Here is a 25699-nt window from a genome sequence, read left to right on the forward strand (position 1 = left end):
AAATGGAGATAAGGGGAGAGTATTATCACTCTTTCTTGCCCTCCTGTCCCTGGCATGAAGGATACTTCAAAAGGCAGCTGCTCTGTCTGTGGTTCAGAAGGAAAGAGAGAGGATGACACAAACCCAGCTTGTCTTTGAATAGCAGGTGCACCTTTCCCTTTATTCTGGGCCTGAATGAGGAATGATGGAAAAAGCAAAGGATCAAAGTCGGTTTTCTCAATGTGTGCTGCAACACAGCAGAGGCTAGATGGAGAAACAAATTTTCATTTGAAAACAGTCAATAGTTGGGCATATGCATATGTGTGTGTGTGTGTGTGTGAGAGAGAGAGAGAGAGAGAGAGACAGAGGGCATATGCGAATAAGAGTTGGAGTTGATGCTAGTAAAAACACTGACTCATCGCCATTTCAAATAGCAGGCTTTTGTCCAAACCAAAAATTCCCTCTCTTTCTCTCACTAGTCTGTGTTGCCAAGGAAGATTAATAAACATGGCAGCCACTCTGTGAAAATCACAACGCCTTCTGTTGGAACCTCACTGGCCACGCTCTGTCCATAAAAGACTGTGGGTTCAGGGGTTGCAGGGCTACTGGGGAGAGTGGGGCAAGTGGGGTTGCGTGAAAAGCGGGCGACTGCGGGAGGAGAGGGATGGGGTGATGTGACAGCAGAATGGAGGGAAACAGGGATGATATTGTGAAGGGAGAGAGGTGGAGGTGGTGCGGGAGGGAGGGGTGGAGAGGGGGCAGAGGGTGAGGGAGTGAAGCTGGGTGTGGGTGGATGGCGGGAGGGGAGGATGCAGTGGAAGAGGATGAGGAGGAAGGGGGCATGGAAAGTGCCGCATGTTGTAAAATGATATGATGGAGGCTGGAGAGAGGGGGGGATGGCGGAAGAGAGGGGAGGCTGGGGACTCTCAGAGCCATGGGTGGTGTAAAGTTCTCTTGTGGGGTCACATGAGGAGGTGGGAGACTGACCTGGATGGTGTGCTGTGCTTGTGTTTGCATCGCGTCTGTGTGAAGTGACTGTGTCTGAGGCTGTGAAGGGTTGTGTGTATTGCTGTGTATTAGTGTATATTGTTCCTCTGAAGTCCCACAATTCTCTGTCTGAGATGTATGTGTGTAGCTTGTCTCTGTGTGTATGTCTGCGCTCTCCTGTGTCTGTTCCAGGACTTTCTGCATGTGCTCTCTCGCCTGCTCTTGCAGGAGGCGATATTTGTCCATCTCCTCAGCGGTAAAGCTGATTGGCTGAGCCGTCTCTCCACCTGTCTGCTTGTCATCAGTGCTAATCTGGGACGGGCAGAGATTTGGTGTGCTGCTGGGGGTTGACTCAGTGATTTTCAGACGAAATTTCTGACTGTTGACAACCCCCCCAGGATCCGCTCTGCTGCCCTTAGCCTCCTCTTCCTCCTCTCCTTCCTTCTCCTGACTCTTCTCCAGCAGCCCTTTTTTCCGCCTGGCCTTTCTCTGGATTGCAGGTAGTTTCCCTATGAGAGGGAGAAGCAACATCCTGGCTGGTTTCTGTGGCTTACTGGTGGATTTTCCTGGAAGAGTTGTGCCTGAACTACTTGTGTTGCTAAGGGCAGATTGATCATGGCCAAGGTCAGACTGTGAATTGGGCTTCTTGAGCTGAGAGGGGCATGTGTCACAATGGTGTGTATTGAGGCCTGGGGCTGTGTGAGCAACAGAGGATGGGCAGCTGTAGGGCGAGGAATGAGAAAGGGAGCAAGAGGTAAGGCTGGATGAAGTGGATGTGGGGCTGCTCTGCTTCTTTGCCTCCTGAGGTGCCTCAAATGAGAGTCCTGGAGCTCCTGAGGACATTCTGCAGGAGCTCACTGACAACCCGTCGATTCCTGAGCAGGTACTGCTCCTGCTCCACTCCCAGCTGAGCTCGGACATGCTGGTGCTGCTGCAGGGGCTGCAGGAGCGCGGGCTGTGGCATCTGCTGGCCCGTATGTTGGTTGCACTCTGGGGGCTGTATGGCTGCCTACTCGTCCACCACTCAGGGCTGGAGAAGTGTCTTGAGCTTGATCGTCTGGTGCCTGTGCATTTCCACACATAGCCTGGGCTGTCTCTGCTGTCTGCCCCTGTCCTGGAGCCTGATGTGGACCTGTGTGTCCCCCTGTCTTCACAGCTGTCGCTGCTGCCCCATGTCCATCTGTCCACGCTGCACCTGTCCCAGTCTACATCTTCTGTGCTGAGATGTCTGCCTTTCCTGCCCCAGCTGCCAGGACTGGGGCTGAACCTTGCCACCCGATCCCACTCGCCTGCTCTGTTTTTTGATCTCCACCCGCTCCTAGACCTGCCCTCCTCACCACCTCTAGGACAGCTCTCCCTCATCCACTCCCACTGCTCCGTATCTGAAATCAGGCCCCTGTCTCTGCCACCTGGTTGCCCTCCAATTTTCCTGCCCCTCTCTGTCTCCTCCCAGACTCCACGATGCCTTGAACTCTTCCTCTTACTATGAATGAATTTCCTGTCCCTGTGGAGGAGTTTTCTCTTTCTCGCCGGGCTGCAACCACAGCTGTTGTCAGGGTAACAGCAGTCAATGAAACTCCTGGGGTTGCTATGGTGACCCCTTTCCCAAAACAGCTTTGAGTTACATCCTGGTGAGAAGGAGTGTACGGAGAAGTGAGATCGCCAGGGAAAAGTCACTGCATCTCCGTCTCGCTTTCCCTCCCCCTCGTTGTGTCTGTCTGCTATGTGTCTGGCGAGCTGGGAGTCGGCACTGCAGTTCTCTGCCTGCTCTCTGTCTGGCTGTGACTGGGATTCAGTGCTGTGGCTCCTGTGAGGCCTCCTCTTCCTGACAGAGACAGATACTGGCTCAGCCTCACATCTCCCCAGGAGACAGCTGCTCCCTGCTCTCTGCACCCTCCTCCTCCTTCTCGTCTCCCCCGTCTCCCTTTGCCTCCTTGTCTTCCACCAGCTCCCTCCAGCTTCTCCACTCCTCTCTCTGCCAATGGAGACTGTAGAGACAACACTCCTCACTTTGCACCTTGCTGATTGGCGCTTGTTTGAACCTTTTTCCTTCTTCCTCTTTCCCAGCTTGTGTTTCTTTGTGCTGGCTTTCCTCTTTTTGCGTGACACTTCTGAGACACCCATGTATGGCTGCGTAGTGCTGGCACACTTGCACATTGTCTCACTCCCACACTCACACCTGGACGGGCTGATGCACATCCTCTGTGTGCTAGGCTGGGTGACAGACTCTAATTTACAGCTCAGGGCTATGATGGCTCTCTCCCTGATCCCTCTCGCACCCCCTAATCTGCCTCCCAGAGGATTCTGGGAGTTTGTGTCAGAGCTGTCACTCTGAGCTGGGTCAAATGGATGGGAGGCTGCCCTCACAAAATTCTCCAAACTTAGTGCGCATCTACCTCTTTCTGGTTTTGTTTCTGACAATGAAAGGTTTTTGTTCTTTAGGAACAGGTGTGCCTCTGTCTCCATGTCGATATGTTGCTCTGCCTTGAAATTATCCTCGGATTTTTCCTGTCTGTGTGCTTTCAGCTCTTGTCTTGTCTGTCTTTGTAAACAGGAAGGAGCGTCTGGTGTAAGAATAGCTGGCACACGGAGATCGGATTCATCTGAGGGAGCACACAACTGATTTTGTTGTGACTCCTGTGGATCCTCTTTGAGTTGTTCTGGTTCTTGTGGGTTCAAGCAGAGTGGGTTGCAACTGTAGGAGATGTGTGGTTGAGAGTTGGTGAATTTAAGCAAACTGACAGGCCATCTCAGATGGGTAGAGCTATCTTTCCCCAGCACACACATATACTGACTCTCCTCTTTCCCCCCTTCTGTCTCTTGCTTTCTCTCTGTCTCACTATCTATGTGTTCAGTGTCTATGTGTGCCCTTGCTAGTGCTGTGCCCCACAGGGCCACCTGTGTCTGTGATGGCAAGAATAGTGAATCATGACTCTGATTATCAGGTGCTTCTGTGGAAATAGTAGAGTGTGCTTTCACTACGTCTCTTTTTTCCATCTCCCCCTCTTCTCGGGCAGCCTCTCTGGGGATTGGCCCCATGTCACTCAGTCCAGCACTGTGCGATCTAAACTCATGCTTTTCACTCTCTCTGTGTTTCCCCTCCTCTGCTGCCCCAGTTTCCCGGTCAATATCTTCCATCATCCCCTTTATCCTCTCTTTCATTTGTTCTCTCTTTTCTCTCTCTTCCTCCTCCATGTCCGAGAAGACAGAGGCGGAAGGCTCGAGCCTGGGCCCCCTGCGTGAGAAGCAGAAGGACACCCCAAGCCTGCCTCCTACTCTCCCCCGCCCAGGGAGAGGCGGCTGGGGATACAAGCCCAAACAAGACTGGGGCTTCACTACAGGAGGGTCTGTATTGGATTCCGGATGTGTGATTAGTGGGGACTCTGTTAGAGCAGCAGCCAGCGATATCTGGGAAGGAGATTGGCATGGATCCTCTGGCTGAATGCTGAGGTGAGCTGTCCTCTGTTGCGTAAGAGGGGGCCTCTGGGTGTTGTTGAAGGGCTCAGGTTTATCTTCGGGGCTGCGGTCTCTTTGGTCCACGTCTCTATCTTGCCGCTGTCTCACAGCTCTGACTGCACTCCTTAGTCCAGATGTTCTTCCTGGGATTCTGCAACACAGATGTGAAATATTCTTGAATTTAGTTAATTTATCTTGGATTCTTTTATATTTAAAGGAACAGTGTGTAAGATTTAGGGGGACCTAGTGGCATTTAGAAGTGAGGATTGCAGATTGCAACCAGGTAGAACTTCTTCTGGCTATAATTCCTTCAGTGTTCGTTGTTTGGGAAGTTTTTATGAGGAGCCAAATTATCCACAGAGGTCTCCTCCTCTCCAAAACAAATGGAAAATGTGATTTAAGCCAGTAAAAACACTGATTAAAGCTGTTTCATGTTAAAAATATGCATTTCTCCAACAGTTTGGCATGTCACAGACGGGTCACTTGCTCAGCACATACTAATATGTGTTTATCTCTTTTCTTGATAATTTATTTTCTAGATGTTCAGGAGGTTTGTACTGGGAGTGGAATTATCCGCTAGGTCTTGTCCTCTTCAAAATAAACAGATCCAGGTAGTTAAATTGGTAACTAAATAAGGCAGTTTCATTAAAAAAAAATGTGTTTTTCCAATGCTTTTTCAGCTTATTGTGGAGGAGCTGCTAACTACCGTGGCCAGTGCTTATTCTAAGGTAACTAAAACACGATCATTACTTTTTTTTTCAGGTGATTATACACTAAAGAAAACATACTTTTTATATTATATTCAATTTCTGCCAATATATCCCCCTACATTCTACACACTGGAACTTTAAATTAACACACAGGTGTATATATAGTATATGGATATGATGTATTCTAATGGTATGGAGATAATTATGGACAAGGGCTATTTTAATAATCTGTTAGCATGCTACTGAGAGAAAAAGAAAGAAAGACATAATGAAACAAACAAAAAATAAATCAGAGGCTTGGCAGTCATAGTGATGCTGTTCACATATTATTGCCTGATTATAGGAAAACACATTTAATTGCACAGGGAATAGGTGCAATCAAGTTGATTATTACGTGATGTATTTATTTTATCAGTTGTTTTGATTACTTTAGATATGCAAACCCAGAGGCAAGTTTTCAGCTTATTTAGCTTATTTTTATTTAATTCTTAAAAAAAAAATCTGCACCTTTTTTTTTTCCAAAAAACTCCCATCTCTTCCTCCTAAAAATCATCTACTCTCGGAGCACTGGCAAGAATGTGTCTTCATGTAATATTTACTTCACCTGTGGCCTATCTAGGACAACTGGGTGCTCTAACATCTGTGGATACATCCATCAAATCTAAAAAACGTTGATTGGATGTGACGCACTCTAACCCTTTTGGACTCCTGCCCCTAGTCTCATTACATTCACCGCCGTGCAGAAACACACAAATACACACTCCTCCTGCTCACCGCTGGGTTTCCTGTTGCAGCTGTGCAAGCTGGTGCAGGCGTCTGAGAGCCTTCTCCTGTTTGCGTTGGTCCTTCCATGACTTCGAGGACACATTGCGAGCAAATTCCCTATGCTTGAGTTCCTTCAGCCTCTGCAGGAAATGAAAATTAAGAATGATAGAGGGAGGGACAGAGAGAGTATGTGGAGGGCACGGGGTAGCGGGAGGCACAAGGGTGGGACAGAGAGAAGAGAAGAGAGAGTGAGGGATTAGTTTTCTGAAGCCCTCTGCAGGCAGCTGTCTTTCAAACTGCACACATCAGTCAGCAGATGTTCTCCTCCAAAGCTCATGTCCAATTAACTCCATTCAGCCCGGAAGAAAGCGTCTTTCCTCCAACACACAGCCTGAGAGCAAACACAACCCAACTGGTGAATAGCAGATTACAGACACAGTTGAGATGAGTGACATGAGTGATTTAATGATGATGATGCTCTTGCCACTGAAATTTCCAAAATGTTCAGCCCTTCTTCAGTCATCACAGCTTGGTCTGAGAGACCTTCTGATCCAATGACATCTGTTTTTGAGCTGGAGTGTACCAACGGCATTGATTTGCTGTTGCTGAAATTGCACATCACTAAACAAAAAGGCCTGGCCACTTATCATTGGCAAAATAACCATCTGAGTCATTGTAAAGGCCAAAGATTTCAGTAGGGAAAAATGCTAGATTTATGTGTGTGCGTAGGATACTTCCACAAACCATAGTGAGTGATTTAATTTTGAGCAAACTGGTGGGTCTTCACCTGCATCTTAGTGCATGTAAAAATAACAATTAGCTCCATTTTGTGTGAGTGTGCATGAGTGTATTTTGTCTGGAACTATGCACTATAACCATAGGTGTGCTAGTCCTCTCAGGAAAACAATGATTCATGCTTCTCACTTCGGTTTCCTTTTTCTGACACACTTTAATCCCTCCTTTATCCATGCTTGGCAGGTGTGTGTGTACATGTTGGTGTGTTTCTGTTTGTTTGTGCATGTGTGTCTGAAGGCTAAGGCGAGAGTAAGAAGTTTGGAAATAGCTGCAGTATCACTCACCACCATCCCTCCTATCTCCCATCTCATTCTCTCTCGCTTCATAGTATATTTTCCTCAGCATGCAATCCACCCATGGCTTATAAATTCGGGATTTGTTGTTTATTTTATATATTTGTGAATTTATCCTGGAGTATGAATTGCACAGGATTACACCACTCTCACTTTTAGATTATGTTATGCTATTATCCACCCATACAGTGTGTCTTGCAAACAGCATACACACGTGCACACATCAGATTAGCCCCTCAGACATCAGATTTATTTATACACTCACTCTCTTTCACACCCAGATCTTATGCTGGAGCTGACAGTCGTCAGGTTAATCTCTGCTGAGTCTTACACAATCGGTTGTCTTTTTACATTATCGCACGATGCTTAACATCCCACTGTCAGCTCTCTGAAAGCAGCATTAAGTATGTGCCAACGGAGCAGCACTCGTGGGTTTGTATCTCTTAAACATACATGTCTTACAGTATAGGTGCTTGTGCACTGCAGATGCGTTGTGAGATCACATGCATGTTTGTTAGTGTGCGGTAAGGAGCTTTGAGGGGCTTTGATGCCAAACTCATTCTATGGGAAATATTAATCATGTTCAAGCAGAGAGGCATACATAATGAACAACTGCGGACAGAGCTAGGAAAGAGGAGGAGAAGGGGGGAAGAAAAGATCAGAGTCGTTGTACTGTAGCTGTCCATGGCACTGACTAAGAAAAGGAGAGAGAGAGGAAGAGAGAGAGAGAGGGAGAGTGAGAGGGAGTTAGAGCAGTCTATAATAGATGAAATATATGAAGATAAATTCTTTCCTCTTCCTCTTGCATTTGCACTCTGCTAGGTTATTGTTCTCGCTTAAAAACAGGTCCCACTGCAGGCAAACCTGTAGCTATATTTAGAGCCAAACAAAATATTGCGCACAGAACCATTTTCACTGAACACACAGGGCCGAGATATTTCCGTTTCACACTTTCAAGCGGATACTTTTGTCTTTAAAGATGATGTCATGTCCCCAACAGCGGGATGCGATATTACTCTTGCTCTCCAACATGTCAGTCGAGCTATGTGCTGTGAAGCTCAATCCGTCTGTCAAAGCCCCGATCAATATTCCTTTAGATGTGTTAAGGAGTGCTCAGGCTGAGGCAACTATGGATGAGTCTGAGTTGATTCATATCCACTAGGGCCTCCGAATGAGGGATGATGTATTCTTAGGTAGCATGTGAGGGGCCATGCTAATGGGCTGATTGCTCTTTTATTTAAAAGGGAGCACAATTCTCTTGTAATGAGCAATTTCTGTAATCAGCAGTAAATGCTGATAAAGCGCTGCATTCAGACATGTTTATCCCTGAATCGATGACAAGGGAAGGAGACAGAGCAAACGCAATCAGCTTCCATTCTCCAAAGCCAATACTCCTGCAGGGAAACTGTCTTCAGCTAGAATTTCATCTGTTGTCTGCTCAGTAGGCAGAGTGTGCATGCATGCCTGTATGTGTGTTCCCACAGTGCCAGTGGCTACTGTCAGCTCAGTGCCTCATGCAGCTCGTTTCATGTGCCTGCCGCTGGCTAAAACAAAGCATTAACATTGGCCTGCAGTTGCTTCGATTCATTTTCAAAGAACAATGACAGTGAAGGAACCGTCTTATTTTATGTTTATTTCATGTTGCACAGTGTGGGCGTTCAGAAGTGGGAAGTGGCTTGGCTCAGTTGAGAGATTGCCTGTGTTTGTGGATGAGTGTGTACACGGGAAAGTGCATGTCTGTATGTTTTTGTATGTGAGTGTATGCCTTGGCATGACAACAGATAGCTGTAGGAGAATGTGCTATCAGCAGAACCTTCAGTTTGTTAGTCCAGAGTGGAGGTTGTGTATGAAAATGGATGTGAAAGCAGAATGCAGGAAGAAACCTGCTGCCGGGCCTTTTCCTAATGGTCCATTGGCCTCATCTTGTCCAAACCGGAATAATAGAATCATACTTGAGCTATGACTAATAGCTCCATGTTCTATTTTGTACCAAATACTTATTTTTCTTTTTGAGGAAGTACAAATTGAAGAATAAAGTGAATTTTGTAGCGGCGTGTACCAGATACATACAAATCAACTGCTCTAAATTTTGAACAACAAAAAAACTAGAAAAGCTTCCATCATTATCTATTTGGGACTTGAAGATCAAGTAACACTGAAATACTGCGCACATGATTCATCTTAAATGGTCATTTGAGGCTGCAGGTTCTGGAAGTCGGCTTGGCTTAAAACAAGAAGCCCGACTGTCTGTTGCAGGCCACATTATGGCCTTCTTTGTGGCTCAAAAACTGACTTCAGCTGAAGTTTGGTGTCATTTTGAACAGAAGCATCTGCAGATTAATTCCATATTCAATGTTATGATTCCCTAAAGGTAGGCATGATATGAGATGAAAAACCACATTTTTGTTATCTTTGCTGCCATCTTGACTGTCAGGTAGCCTGGAGGGACAATTCAACCATCTCAAGTGGTCATGATCAACTCTGGCTGCTGCCTGGCAGCAGTGTACTTTTCTGGTAGTATGTGAGTTGCTTTGCTTTTCCACTAAAGATGACCCATTGCTTCTGTTTAGGCTCTAAAACACGCCAAATTATAATACATGTGCTCAATATCTGTGATTAATGTTGACAGTACTTTTTACACAGGATTCCTAACAAATCCCAAATAAGTCAGTTTTGATTCCAGTGATTGTAGTTTTATATCAGTTTGTGATGATGAACGGTATATATTTTTGTACGGCTGGTAACTGCTGTGACTTAAATTGCCCTGTATGGGATCAATTAAGTTTGTCATAAGGTAAGTGTTAAAATGGAAATCTAAAGTATAAATACTGAGCTGTGTGTGTGCATGCATGTATATTGTATGTGTGAGTATCTGTCTCGAGTTGAGGTGTTCCACCTCTGTGTGTGTGCTTGTAAGAAATGATGTAGTTGTCACACTCCTGCTGGGAAACTTTACCCAATGGGCAGACTGACATGGAAATATAAAGAAGCTTTCCGTCAACCCGCATAATGCTAACACACCCAAATTCTGTGACAAGAGATCATACAAAAAGATCTGTTAGCGTGCTGTTACATAGCATGTGTGTGTGTGTGTGTGTGTGTGTGTGTGTATGTGTGAGAGAGAGAGAGAGTGAGAGTAGTGCTGGTGCATCCCATGTACCTGTTTGTGTGCATGGTCGTAGGAGTTGATGTGGTTGTCAAACTCCTGGTGTCTGAGGTACTGCTTGTGACACAGCTCACAGTAGAAAAGAGCCTTCAGATCCTCCACTGAGCAGCCCAAAGCCCTCTCTGCACACTCCTGGAGAAAGAGAGATGGGGAGAACGAGTGAGTGAGTTGGAGGGACAGGGGGAGAGAAATGAGAGAGTCGAGATGGAGGCATAAACAGACAGAGACATAAAGGGTTAGAGGGGCAGAGAGGAGAGGGGGAAGGGGGGGTTGAAAGAATGGCAGATTGTTAGCCATTTAGAACAAATCTGCATCCCAGAGACATCAGCAGTAATAGCCTCTACATGTGCTCTGCATAAAACTGTTAAACTGCTTCCCATTAAAGTGTGCTGCCTTTGCTGCTGCTGCTGGAGGTTGGACAAAGGCACTGAAGCCCTGTGTTCATGGCAACTTGAGCCTGGGGACACATTTAATACAGCCAACGTAATAGAAACCTGCGTATGAACTATAATGGCAAATAGTCTGAGTCTGACTGCAGAGAGAGTGGCAATTGTGGCTGACAGACAGAAAAACTGAGCATCTAAAATGCACAACTTAGTCTTTTGTGCACTAGCAAAAGTGTGCATGTGAAGAAAGTTCCAGACAAACACACACACACACACACACACACACACACACACACACACACACACACAAACGTGCCCACGGACAGACAGATACACATGCACTGTGCAAATGGCACATGGACCTCAGGGGATAAATCGCTTGTCTGCATGCTCACATCAGCCAGAGGGCTTTTTATTTTTTATTTTTGGTCCGAGGACATGCACAGTTGTGTACAAAAGATGTGTATGCTTGCTTGTGTATATGTGCTTGTGTGTGTTCGGGTGTGTGTGTGCATTCATGCCATGCTCTGCTTCAGAATGTAATTTCCCTGAGGCAAGGGGCTGCCAATAAACACTATTGAATTCTGTTCTACACTGACATGATGGGAATTTAATTTGAGGTTGTCACTTCTTTCTCTCACTCTCTATCCTCCCTCTGCTTCTTTCTTTCCCTCCGTCCATCTCCTGGCTCTCTCTCTCCCTCTCTCTGCTAGCTCTCATGCTGTCCCAGTCGTTTTTTCCCCTCCCTCCTCCAACTCGTTCTTTTTCTTCCTTTCCTTTATCTCCCCTTTTATCCCCTCTATTTGCCTTTTTCTCTCTGTCTCACTTGTTCCTTTTCTGTTTGGTGAGCCCTGGGTCATGCAGTGACAGAGTCTATTGGCCCCAATTTGCTTCAGTAATATGCCTGCACACAGGAACGGAGGTGAGAGGAAAAGAGAGGGAGGATAGGAATGCAGGCAAGAAGAGAAATGACCCCCGCTTGCCCTCGCAGACATACAGAGGCAGGCACAGACACCTAGCATTATTATTACCACAGAGTCTAGCAATCCCTGTTGTACATGCCGTTGCTTTTCACACATATAAATGCTATATCTGGGTAATGATTAACTACATACACACATACACATACAGAGGGAAAAAAACTGCCTGTCCTGAGGCTCTTTCCATTTGGCTTTCAGGCAGACAAGGTGAAGAGGACAGGAGGCTGAAGGAGTGAACAGGCTGACACTTCCATACTGAAATCAACAAAAAGGTAACTGATATAATTTATCCTGTGTTGCTCTGTGTACCATGGTATTGATCTACCTCGCAGTCTTAAGTCACAACCAGGAAATCATCCAATCACCCAGCGCGGCCTTCATTTGAGTGCTGCCAGGGGGATGAGATTCATTTGTGCTTATGTAAGATCACATAGGAGCTTTGTATGCACATGCCTTCTCATACTCATTTTACATGTAAACATGTGTATATCTTTTCTGAGTGCTTGCGGTTGTACCCCCTAACCCTTTCTTCTCACCTCTCTGTATTCTGTCAGGGTAATTATTTTGAAGAGGGGAAAATACATAAGGAAAGAGGGGTGTATGTACACAAGAAAGGTGTGAATGCATGAAAGGAGAAATTGCGTGTGTGTGTGTGTGTTAACTCAGGAGCCATTTGGTGATGTTGGATGCTTCCTGACACGCAATTACCAAGTTTCCTGCCGAATACTAAAATCTAACATGTTTGCCTTTAAATATATGCACTTCATACGATTTGTACGCTTCAGTAACCAGCACTGAATGCATAGACACAAACACACACTTACGCATGCACAGTCACACGCAGTCTGTCAACCTGATATACCAGTGCTAAATTAATCTAGACCTCAATTTACCTCACTAACATAAATCTGTTTGCAGAGAAAGCACGGCTGATATCTGCAGACCTGAATGGACAGTGATTGTTTGCATGATTATATGTGTTTGTGCAAGACTGTGAATGTGAATGAGTTTCCATGCTTTTTTTTCTTTTTGCTTATCGGCAATTTGTGGGAGAAGAGCCGTGTTATTCCTCTTCATAGCTGGAATTATGCCACAAATAAGAGTCGTTATGAACCATAACCGGAGTTTTAGGCACACACACGCATGTAATTCAATGTCGAGCTTCTGTGGAAATGAACAAGTCACGCTTAAAATGTTTTACACACGTGGTCCGTCAGCGTTTGAAAATATGTGCACTGGAAAGTAATGATATACAATATATTCATGAAAAACTCCTCAGAAAGACAAAGTCCCTTGAAGAACCTCTGAGAGTTCTGAAGATTGAAGCTGTGGCAGCACCTCTCTGATGCACCCTGTTACTGCCATCGTACCCATTCAAACTTGCCCCTTTGTTGGGTTTTTTTTTGGATATCAGATTTCCATAGCATATAACATCCGAAATGACACCCCTATTAGTAGGAAGGTTGCTGTACAGAGACTTATGGAGATTTCAAATACGTATAACTAAAAGCTTTTCAGAATTCTTCATCTGGTGATCTTGACCTTCAAGACTGCTGATCTGCACAGAAAATCAAAGACACCTTAGATAATATGCTTATCACTGTCATAACTTAACTCTTGCTAACATCTTGACAGTAAGCTGATCGCAGGAGAAACGTCAAGGACAGAGAGAGGCTGCATCTTTTTTGAAATTTGAAATATTTTATAGATAAGCCAGCAACTTTTTTTTTGTTTTTAAATATACTGCCTCTTCCTAAAGAAAGCAATCTACTACTTAGCTGTTCCTCAAAAAAAGCTTTGAGATATAGTAAATGAGATACATATAACACGACTTAAAGGGGCTTTTCACACCAAAATCAAGAATGCATATTTTTCCTCTAACCTGTAGTGCTGTGTGAGTGTTAAAGATGTCAGCTGTAGATATGTCTGACTTCTCTCCAACATAATGGAACTAGGAGGTACTCGGCAACAATGTCTCCTTCCAGAAATCACGACCCGGTTACTCAAGATAACCCACAGGACAATCCTTTTACTGAACTACATCTGCTGACCGAAGCACCTTGAATAGGGAATACTGAATAGAATTACTGAATGGGCCTACCACGCACAGGCCCAGAGGGCCCTAAGTGTAAAGGGGGCCCCTGGCCCACACAGTCTGCTGTGTCCTGATTCATTTACCTTGTCTTTATTAGTTAGTCTGTCTTTGTTTTCACTTGGCCAGCTTATTAGAATGACTGTGTTTCTTGGTTTTTGGGTTTCAATTTAATGTGTTGTGTGTTTTAGGGCTGCATTGGACTTAGAATTGTATATCCTGTCATATATCATGTATCATTTAATGATAAGTTTTGTTTTAATGAAAGTTTTAAAGTTCAAATGGGCTCAATAGGACATTTGATGCAACAGTGGCATTTATGTCCTATAATAGACAACCTAACGGCTAACGACTAGCCGTTGTTAGCAAATGTGCAACAACATTTCTTTCCAACATGGGATATCAAAAACAGCTAGAGACTGTATTGTATTAACTTGCTGTGGGCTGTACATTTAACTCTTCTCCACCTTGCGGGGCTCCCTCTCTCTTTCCCTCTGTGCCGCTGCAGCATGTCCGCAACTGCAAAGAGTGGCATGAAAGGCAAGAACACTCACTCTGTAGAAAAATCTGAAGACCAAAATGTCCCCAGAAGTACACTGCACGTAAAAAAACAACTGCTCGACTTGAAGCAATCTCAGTCGACTGAGAGTTTCCGACTAATGATTTGAGCCTCCGACTTTCAAGAGGCAGCCTCTCCTTCTGTGTTCCTGTACTGCCTTTTCCTCATTTACCCATCTACACACCTGCCCTGCATCAGCCTCATTAGTCCTTCCCTGGTCCTGAGTTTCTCCCTGCCAGCTACACACCTGTCCTGTATTAACCTCGTTAGTCTTTTCCCGCTCCTCAGTTTTTCCCCAGCCAATCAGCTCCCTGCCTGTTCCTCTGCCTCAGCACCTTAGTCCCCACACTTGAGCTTTTCCATCCATTTTTCTCCACCTGAACTTTTGGTGTGATCAGTCTGTTCAGTTGCCTTTTCTTTAGATTAAAGAGCAACCTTTTTGAGTTCCTGTTGCCTGCCATCTCCAGCATTTGAATCCACCTGCTCCACATCTCATGACACTCTGCAAAATGTCACTCACGCTAACACATACCAATCAGGAGATTCAAGCAAGGAGATGCAAAGGAACTGCAAAGAGACGCAAAATAACTACAAAACAAACAAACCAGACACCAAATTACCCCAGAGACACAAAACCATAAATAGATGCATTTTTACTACAAAAAGAGGCATAACAACTACAACTGCAATGTGTGTGGGTCTTGCTGTAGCACAATGATACAGTTGGCTGGTGTAGTTAGGTAGAGGGAAAACAGTTCCTAGATTGAGCTGCTCAGAACAAGGTATGTGGATTATCTTAATTGACCAGGTCATGATTTCTAAAAAGAGACATTGCTGTTGAGTTTTTCAAATGTATTTTTTGGCACTGTGAGCACCAGAAGAGCCATCTAGTTTAATTATATTCAAGAGAAGCCAGACATCACTACAACCAGTATCTCCAAAACATGGAAACTCACACCAAAACAATCTATATTGATAAATAGCACTACAGGTAGGGAGTTAACTTTCTCATTAAAGCAGGGTTAATAGTCAAACATTTTATGCTGACAGTGTTTCAGTGGTTATGAAAAAAACCCAAACAAATATTGTAGAAAACACTAAAGTTTACTTTAATGGTCAGGGTTTGTACAACATTATGTACTTATGTCACTTGAAAATGTTCAGTGTTGTTTAATTTTTGCCTAATTTGTTATGATTTAATCAATTACATTAAATAAATAATTAAAATAGTGTACAGACACTGACTGGCTAAATTGTCACACACGTCTCACTGGTCACTGTCTCGCTGGTTGTAATTAAATATTGAGTAGCATTTTCATGGATGGCTGGACTCATCCTAGAGAGAGAGAGTGAAGGAGGACTAACAGACTGATATTCAGTACAGTCATTCTGACACAGCATTTTGAGAGTATTTTGCCTCCTTGATTTGGTGAAATTTCTATTGAAACAGGATGTTTGGATGGGACATATTGCAGGGAGATATCAAATGTAGGCTTAAACAAATGAGATGTCACTGTGAGAGAAAATAAGAGGAATGAAAACAACCTTATTCAGGCCTCAAAGTGCACCATGACCACCATAAATACACACAAAGTGTGAGATGTAAAAATATAGATAGAGTTGTTTTTTGCACTCTGTCTTTTTCCTCCCTTCCTGCTTTTTTCACGATGTCTAGATAAGTTAATGCGACTAGGTGTGCACAGGGAAGTGGCTAGTACTTCAATACTATTTGCAGAAGAGTGTGAATTTACCTGTCCTCCAACTTATTAAATGTGTTGCCTTGGACATACTGAGAATGAAATTGGTCAGATGTGATAATTGTTATCATCATGGCAATGCAAGTTTTAATTGCAGTCTTGGTTCAGTACGAAATCCAAAACATATCCAAACTAGCAAAAAATAGGCCGAAATAATACTCAGCATGCATAATAAATCCACACAGAGAAAGAGACAGAGAGCCCAGTAGCAGCATAACTGCTCGAAACAGATTCTCTCTGTTCAAATATATAAACTGAAGAGAAAGTTTGACTGTGGGGAGAAACTGTAAAAACTTCTTGAATACGGCTTACTTTGAGGGAAACATTGTTACAGTAATTGCAGTTGCAGAGCTGATACAAGCACAGGCAATAAAAGGTTGCATGCCAATTAGCATTATGACTCTATGAACTCTATAATAATGTATATGTTCATAATAACACTGGTACTTAGTTTCAACTTGCTAATACAGTCTTTACTTCTACATATAATCTAATTTTCAGAACTGCTCCCCTCAATTTTTTAATTTTTTATTAAAATAGTGTAGCTTCTTTCCAGCTCCTTTAATTTATTCTTGTTTCTGTGAAACCTATTTTTATAAAAGTATTGATTCAGTTACTGACAAAACCTAATGAGCGCCAGTCAACTAACTCATAAGATGCTGTCTGTAATTTTCATCTGTATCATCTGCATTTACTATATTTTTAGAAAATATTTCATATTTTGTAACTAACAAAGACATTAAAAAAACGATAAAACTTGAAAAGGGGTGATTAAAAAAAAGTATATTCTCAATAGTGGAGTGTTTCGTTTTAACATAGCAACATTTGGAGCAAGGTCTCTCAAAATATCAAGGCCATCTGCTTTATTTAAAAAACTAAATGCATCTTGGAAAGTGCGGTGAGTGAGGTGCTCTCTCTTACTCTGATACGGGAATTCAGTCTCTTTTCACTCTCAAATTCAGGAGTAACAAACATATGGCCAAAGGATCCATGTGGTGACACCAGCATTATTACACAGGAGTGGAAATGCATGAAAAAATGCACATCATGACAGTGAGCAGTAGACTGAGTGAATGTGGAAAAACTGAGACATGTTGAAATTGCACTTCTTTTTCTTAACCCATTCAGAACCCTATTATTTCACAAACATACACGCACGCACACACACACACACACACACACACACAGACACACATTTTTTTTGTTCTTGTTTTTTTAGTTGGTTAACGCATATCAATGAAAACTGTGATGTTTTAAAATAAAATAAAAATTAATAATTTGTATTGTAATGGCCATCATGACTCATGACAAAAATCCTCAATTTTTCTCCAGGACACAGTGAAAGATTAATTAATTAAAGATTAATTCTGTGTGCACATAATCAATAGGAATCGATATAAACTGATTGTATCATTAGAAAATCTAATCAGGACAGTATTTGCCTAAACACTATTTCTCTATTCATTTTCTGGTGACACTCAGATCCACTGTCCATTCCAATGATCACAGATTTTTGGATAAATCCTGATTAAAATCTATGAATCTTTCAAATGAGTTTTTGATAAATAAAATCTCATTTTTAATTTAATCACCGTCCAAACACAAATTATATACTTTAAGAATTGGGTGAAGTCAGGTGACAGCAATAATCGATCTAGACATTACGTAATGCAATGTCCAGGAGAGAAGCAAGAGCGACACAGGGACAAACTGTGAACAGGACACATTTAAGAATTCAGAAACTTCTAATTGCTACTGTTCCTTGTGAGAACAATTCAATAAACAATTCATAACTGTTTATCAAGCCCAATTAAGCCTTTAATTATGTTCAGCTATAATTATCACCCTAACTTGGCCACTGTAATGAATAGAAACAAATCCATTTGTGGTAGAAAAAAATAATAATTCAGCAAATCTGTTTGTCTCCAGCTCTGTCCCCCTCACTCAATCTATTTACATGTATCTGCCTCTCTGTTTTCCTCCCTGCCCATCTCCAAAGTGTTCCTGGGTTTCTCTCTGTCAGACACACATGCATTCACACATGCACGAGTGGAGAGACTCTGGCAGTGTGAGAGTCTGGCGCTGCCGTGTTGATTCCTGGCCATTCTTCTGTAGCTAATGACAGCTGACCTGAGGGCTAAGTTGCTTGTTACCGTAATGACCTGTAGATCTCGGTGGCAGATACACACACACATACACGAACACAGACTGCCAAACAGGATAGCTGAGTGTTAATGAGCTGATATTTGCAGCCTTAATGCATCTCCCTTGACTGCCTTTAATATGCCTCTATGGCCAGTGCCCACCCATTTATTCATTTGATGTGTGTGTATGCATCTGCAAGTACGTACCAGCCTGTGTTTTTGTCTATGTGAAACCATCTGATAATGGAGTGTCTGTGTGTGTGTGTGTGTGTGTGTGTGTGTGTGTGTGTGTATCTTTCTTTGCTTCAGATCATGAAAGCCAGTTAGAAGTATGGCCAAAGCAAATACATAGAGCAGCCTCTGCCAAAACCGCAGATGTGTTGACCATAGATAGTTTACTAAACGCCAAAAGGACAGATGTGTTAGTAGCAGCGAACTACGTCATCTAACACACTGCCAGCAACCAAATCAGTGAAGGAGACAGTAGACAGGCTAAAATTACTCACAATGCAGGATAACCACCACATACACAGACAAGTACAAAGTGTATTCCAGTAATCCAGAGTCAGGTGTGTTGTGACTCATGTTTCTGTGTAACCTCCGTGCTATCTTAAGCACCGGCCTCTACACTGTGAATCACCAGCATTTGTCTAAGTCACTTTCTTTGTGTCTTGCTCAAAAAAATAACCAAATGTTCCATCTGCCTCTGACCTTTTAAGTTGAGCAGCATGCAAGACAAACAAACTCAATGAATAAATGATGAAGAGATTATATTTGCTAATTTGCCCTGTGCCCTATGTTGTCTCGTTGAAATAAGGAGTGCTTTTCCCTGGATTTGATACTTAAACTGAGTCTTTGGAACGGACGTTTTGTTTACATTTAATCTGTTTTTCCACTTTCCATTTTACCATATAATCATAATAGGTAAGGCAGAGGCCGAGATATTCCGACTTTTAGTCCCTGGATCCTACGTTTCCCATAATGCAACCTAATAACGTCTTTTGTTGCATTCACATGCTCCTTGGATGGTCCTATTTCTCCAGCTGGGTAGTTATTCTTCTGATGTTGGTCATTCATAAGCTTTAAGTCATAATAACAACATGGAAACTACAAAGAAGATGTGTTGTATTTCATTACCTAGATTTTGTTTCAGACATTCCGGCATCAGTACGTCCTTAAAGCTACTTAAATACTGCTTCATCTGATTGCTTATTAACTTTAATAACTAATCTAAGTCACTCTAAACTCTACAAATTACATGTGAGCAAAAATTTGACATGAAATTCGTTAATTCATAAAAAGTTTATCATTGAACATTTACATTCATCGGTCATGTTTCTGCATGATTCTGTTGATTCTGTATGGCATCCACTCAGCAATTTGTGTGCCAAAATTTTTACTGACTTTCTGAGTGGTTGTTCTGACTTGACAGGGTGTTCACATGGATTTTCTCAGTCTTGGACAAATTTTTCTAATTATTCCAAGACCACATGAATGCAGGGTATGTTCCCATGTCTTCTTCTGGTTGGAATTCCTTTGGTGTTCATGATGGAGGAGGTAATCTACACTGGTAGTTTTACATTTGAAAAATATCAGTGTTTTTCTAACACTGCGAGTTGCAAAGTGGTGGCCAATGTGAAAAGTGAAACAGTGAAAACGTTAGAGCCAGTGTTTGGTTTGTCTGTTGTTTGGGCTACTTTAGAAACATGGCGGTGCAATTTGGCGATATTTGTGTATGAGGATCTGCTTATATAAACAGCTCTAAGGTCATGAAAACACAAGACTGTTATTTTCAGGTGATTATACACCACAGAATACATACTTGTTATATTACATACAATTTCTGTGAATACAGCTTTCCTAGAGTCACTGAAGACATTATACAATAACCCGGTTGTCATTGTTTTATCTGTTTATGCCAAAGCATGTTACTGCCTAAATACTTGGCTGCACAATAAGTGCTGCTGTCACACTGTTACATTACTGTGTTACAGTTGAACTATTCAAAATAATTTGCTCTGAAAACATCTGTAGGCATCTAAACTGCTGACAGATGTTAAGACTTAAACTTGTTAAAGAAGAAAACTACAGGATAGTGCCCTGAGTCTATAATATGTGACATATCAAATCCAAATATAACGCATGGGGAAGAATAAAGAGATGAGGGTGTTCAAAAGCCTCAAAATAACTACTATACTGCTTTAGTCTGGGGCAACAGCAGGAAGCTTGTGGCATGAACAAATCGCACCGGTCTCCTGTTTGAGTCATAAATCTGTGATTAGTCACAAGGCCTGACTGAACGATCACTCAGCGGGCGATCAAAATTTAATTCTCAGTCCATCACAATGCAAGGCCAGAGAGCCCCTGTGCTGATCTGTCCACCCTCACCGCCTTCATTCTCTCTATCTCCTTCTTATTCAACAGGGCTTCCTTGTTTTTGCAGGGTTACTCATGCGCTGTATCATTGATCACTCCTTTTCGGTGCCACATTTAAAATGTTTCACGTCCTCCCCCCGCTCTCTCAATCTTCCTGTGTTCGTGTCATCCTGAATACATTGTGAGCTCAGCCTCTGGCTCGTGCAGGACAAGTTAAACTGATTCACTGGGGCAGAGCATGGCTTTTAGACAAAAAAAGCAGAGGACATCTTAAAACATTTTCTCCACTTGAACAAACATGACCCATAGTTTCTTTCCAGCTGTTTTGTGGATAAAATTTGTGTTGGGTGGGATCAAGGCAGAAGCACAAATGCATGAAAGCGTGCATGCAAATTCCTAAAATACCCTGCCGTTCTACAAACTGTGTTCCCCCTGTGTCTTTTAATGTATTTTTATGATCCTACCACTCACTCACTGTGTTCTTCAGGGACTTGCATTTGTTTCTCTAAAAGACGAAGGTTTCCCTTTTTCTTTCTTGTTATCTCAGTTCAGATTAAGGAAAACATCATAAACCAATTACAGGGAGACAAAGGATGGTATATACAGTATAGAAAGGTAAACTTTTGACACTTAAATGTCTTCTTATATCTACAACCAATATAAGTACACTTTGTGTAAAGAGTCTGTTTTTCTTGCACCTCTTGTTTTCCTCTCTGATGCTCTCTCCACAGCTGCTCTCAGGGGTGAAAATGACATAAGAACAGCCTTGAATGGCTGGATGGGTGAGATCTGATCATCTCTTATCCTTTCAACTTCTCTTATTTTCATTTAGTTCAGACATTATTTTTTCTATTCTAGCCTTAAATTGTATTTCTTTTTGACTTTCTCTCAGGTCCTCTCTCATATCTGTTTTCCTCTCTCATGCATTAAAAGCCCTTGTCAGGTATATGTCCCTCCATCTGTGTGCCTATCAGGCTTCTCTCCTCTTGCTAAATGTCATCTCTAATATTAAATGCTTTCCTCTCCCAGCTGGCAGAAAAATGGAATTATATGGACCATACACTCTTGACATTTAAATTACAGACACAATTGAAAACCCTGCATGGATAAATGGATATACAGTGTAGTTAAGTTTACTTGCGTTCGCGCGCACGTGTGCACGCACGCGCGCACACACACACACACACACACACACACACACACACACACGCGCGCGCCTGTTATTTCCAAAGCTGCTCTGTTTTTCTGTGTGCCGTATTTTGCAAGTAACCTCCATCAGCCCTGGATTTTCTGGCACCTGTTGTGTGGCTTTTGAAAGCCTGGTCAAGCTCCACCCACTGCGCTCTTTCTTAACCACTGCTACCTGTGGCAGAAGCCTTGTTATCAGCATGTCTGACGCCAGGGGCTACAGCCCTAGCTGCAGTTTTTGACACCCTGGGAGTGAGCTCAGGCTACACTAAAACAAAAATGGTTGTAGTCTCTTTTGGTAATTAATTTCTGCATTCATGACAACTGTACAGTGGGTTAATTTTTTGTTTAATTCACACATTTAAATTCGTCCAAATAGTCTCCTTGGGTCACTTTTGGCTTGAAAAAACTAAGATGATGACCACTAATATTCCAGACTTGAGGCTTTAAAGAAGAGTCCAAAAACCAACGAGTGACACCATAGTGGCTACATCCATTATTTTTATACAGTTTATGGTCATTACATACCAAATACACACCATGTGCTGTGTCTGTCTGTCCAAATGAGGCGGCTGATTGACTGCCTCAAAGAGGATTGTGTCTATCTGTTCAAGTGATCAAGCTGTGACTGCAATCTGTCAGAGTGTTGATACAGATTAGAGTAAAAGACAAGTTAAGAAGACGAAGGTAATCAGTTTGGGAAGTGACAGATTTAAAGAACAGGATTAATACGATCGCAGATTACACGCTGCACTCTTAATGTTCAGCTAAGTCTCGCCAACTCAGAAACTTACAGATGAGGGGGAGCGAGGACGGCTAAGGGAGAACGGTGGATTTCTGCTGTCAGAGAATTGAGGAATGATTGCTGTCTTTCAGGCATTTATGATTGCGGGTACGTTTGAAGCTTTGAAACACGGGTGAGTGTTTCTGTGTGTGTGTGTGTTCACTTTGTGTGTTGCTTTGGTGCTATCAGGGGATAACATGAGTGTGTCCAATAAGAGTGTGATCTTTTCTCAAGCACATTAAAGTATGAGTGCATGGTGCATGATACAACAGACAAGAACGCTGGAATGAACAGATCGGTACAGCACCATCACACTTGTACACACGCAAACTCACTGAACTTGGTTTGCGCCACGCGTCAGTCCGACTTTGTTAAAGCTGGTTTTGCTGTACTCAAAGATTGTGTAGCAGTTAAGACCCTGTGCCGGCCGGGGATTGAAATCCCGCCAGGACTCTGCTTTCAACATCCTGCTCTGCCTCCTTCCATCTCTCTGCTCCACACATCTCCTACTTTCTCAGTGTGTCCTCGCTATCGTTACCAACTTCTATCCAGCCCTCTGTATGGCTGCATTAGTATGTATGGCCGTGTAGCTTGGGGTTTAGAGGTTTATGTCTCCTAATAGACAGAGATTTGTCCTGTCACACCAACACCCACATACAGCTTAAAGAGAGAGAGACAGAGAGAAAACGACTCCCTCCGCTCTGCGTGCGGAGGGGAGAGAAAGAACATTTATGTTGCCGTCTTATCTCCAGAGAGAAAGGTTCCATTTCTGTACAGACAAATTATAAAGCATTCATTTGTGGCTTTCTCTTCTTTTCTCCCACGCTTTCCATCTTCGTCTTTCCCCCTCTCCAGCTCTCTAGCTGCCTCTCTCTACCCCTTTCTCTCTCTCTTTCACTCGCCGTGATTGGATTAAGACCAAAGAAGCAGAGTGAGGAGATGAAGAAGGGATGAGAGCTTATTAAGCATGTGAGAGGTGAGATGACATAAGGCTGTACGGGAAGAGATTGAGGGAGAGGTGTGCGTGACTGTGTGTGTGTGGGGGTATGTGTGTACGGCACATTTCTGTATTTATCCTCGCAGAAGGTAGGGTGAGAAGAGGGAGGAAGTGAAGCATTTAGCTGTGGAGCACTTTAATCAAGGGGCGAGCAATCCTGCATGACCCACTCTGTCATCCATTATTGATGCCTGCCTCAGCCAGGCTGATGAATCATTAAGCCACTCATCAGGCCTGGGAATTCTGCCTCCTCCTCGGCCGATGACACTCATTTACATAAATCACACGCTGCTATTTTTCACACGCTCACACATAAACACAAACACACACCCACATGCAATCACACATACAAAGTTCATAGATTTTGGCTCATTTTGTGAAGTGCATGGCTCACACTTTTTTCAAGCCTTTTCAAAAACATAAATTTCTGTCATACCTGGGAGTTAACTCAAGCTTTAACTCGAGAATTTAGAATGGGGCTTATACTCTTCATGACAAGCACTCTGCAGCTGCAACACCTGCACACTCAGAGATGAGAGACAATATGTTGTGCATCACCAGGACCTCACATTATGCCTGTTTTCCTTTACCAGACAGACGTGTTTTGCATATGCAATCCGAGAAATCACTCACACTATCGCATAGCTAACTTTTCATGTGGAGAGAAGAGAAACAGGAGGAATGACAGAGAGAGAAACAAAAAAAGGCAGAGAGAAGGAGATCTTACAGAGTTTGTGTTTACAGTACTTCTTGCCTCTGGGTTTTATGGCAGAGGAAAAGTGGAGAATCTTAGGGAAATTGATGAATACCCATTCGATGCAGGCACACATGTACTCACACAATCCACCCACATGTTTTTTCTCATCTTTGTGGGGTTTCCCTTCTTCTCCTCTCCTCCCCTCCCCTGCTGCTGTTTCCATGTCTTCCCATTCAGTGTTGTGACTAATCCCGTACCACAGGGTAAGAATATACCTCACAGCAAGGGTAACAGGGCCCCATAGCAGACACATGCAGCAACAAACATACAAACACAAACGCACAGGAAATGGGCATCCTGCCCATATCAAGGAGGTAGCCAAGGCCTGGTGGCTGGTAGCTGGAGGCTGCTTGCAGACCACTGTGATCCTGCCATCCTGGCAGCGCGCAGCCAGGACATTTCTGCACAGCGCTAAGCTGAGCGCCTGGCATCTTCAATCTGCTAAACACAGGAATGCTGCTGCTCATGATAATTGCGGTGGGTTGTTCTCTGCATCTCGGCTGATGTGAGGGCTGGTTGAAGCAAACGGCATGAATTATTAGTGTCTGCATCAGGGCTTGCACTGCTGGTGGAGATAAGTCTGATATAATTTGATGCATTGTTACTGATGCATGACTGACCCAGCGCTATCAAAATGTCCTAGTAGGTCCTATCTGCTTTGATAAATAAACATGAGAGCACACCAGGATGAACACCCATGCAAGCACGCATATTGTTATTATAATACTACATGCATTTTTTTGCCCCACTTATGCTCTTGGTGTTTTTTTGTCTATCTTTCTGTATGTGTGCAGTGTACAAGGGCATTCTACTGTATAATAAGTGTGCTCATACCAGCAGAGATATAATAGGGTAGTAGTTCAATAATACCCTTTTTATCTCTATGAATCCTTGACCGTAACATTGACCTTTTTCATCACTTATTTTTTCCCTGGGCCACCTGTCAGAGGTCAGAGGGAAAAGGTTGCGGGTAAGAGGCTGCGGCTGAGACAGCAGAAACGTGACAGCCTCGCTTTAAGATTAAGCAAAGCCCTAGTGACAAAAAATGCTTGCAATCAAATGATATCAGAGCCTAGACTGTAAAATAAAGATAGATGACATGACAGCTCCCCAGAAGTGAATCCAAAACATTTGATTGTGCCCTGGTGGCTGGCTGCAGTATAGGTCATAAACCCCACCCCCTCATGATAGTGGATGAGACAAAGCCCGAACTAAAAGATAAAAACACTATAAGAGTAAAGAAGACAAATTTTCCATAAAGATTGATAGTTCATATCATGCTGATGTTTGTTCAAGGGTTTTTTTTTCAAATAAATTTGTTTTTAATTACTTATTTGATGCAATAATATTTGTGTCCTTGGGATCAATGGTGCTGCTCACAATTTGTCAGACGGGTGTATTGGCGAGAACTTGATACTGTGAAGATCGCTGCTGTATTGCCTCTGGCTCCAGATGAAGTCACCAGCACAAAATGGCAGCGTAATATTTCTGCTTCATTTTTGCACAGTGGGAATAAGTGGAGATGTGT

General features: G+C 43.2%; 1 protein-coding gene across 1 annotated transcript in view; it reads right to left on the reverse strand.

The window, feature by feature from the left end:
- Positions 1-507: 507 nt before the first annotated feature.
- LOC121946302 (G patch domain-containing protein 8) overlaps positions 508-25699 on the reverse strand; it is a 33315-nt gene continuing 8123 nt past the window's right edge. The window contains exons 3-5 of the mRNA XM_042490813.1: positions 10146-10283; positions 5907-6037; positions 508-4573 (exon numbers count right to left, since the gene is read on the reverse strand). Coding sequence (XP_042346747.1) covers positions 508-4573; positions 5907-6037; positions 10146-10283 — 4335 coding nt within the window. The remainder of the gene's footprint in view (positions 4574-5906; positions 6038-10145; positions 10284-25699) is intronic.

The sequence above is a fragment of the Plectropomus leopardus genome, chromosome 7 (genome assembly GCF_008729295.1).
Source record: "Plectropomus leopardus isolate mb chromosome 7, YSFRI_Pleo_2.0, whole genome shotgun sequence".
Lineage (NCBI taxonomy): Eukaryota > Metazoa > Chordata > Actinopteri > Perciformes > Serranidae > Plectropomus > Plectropomus leopardus.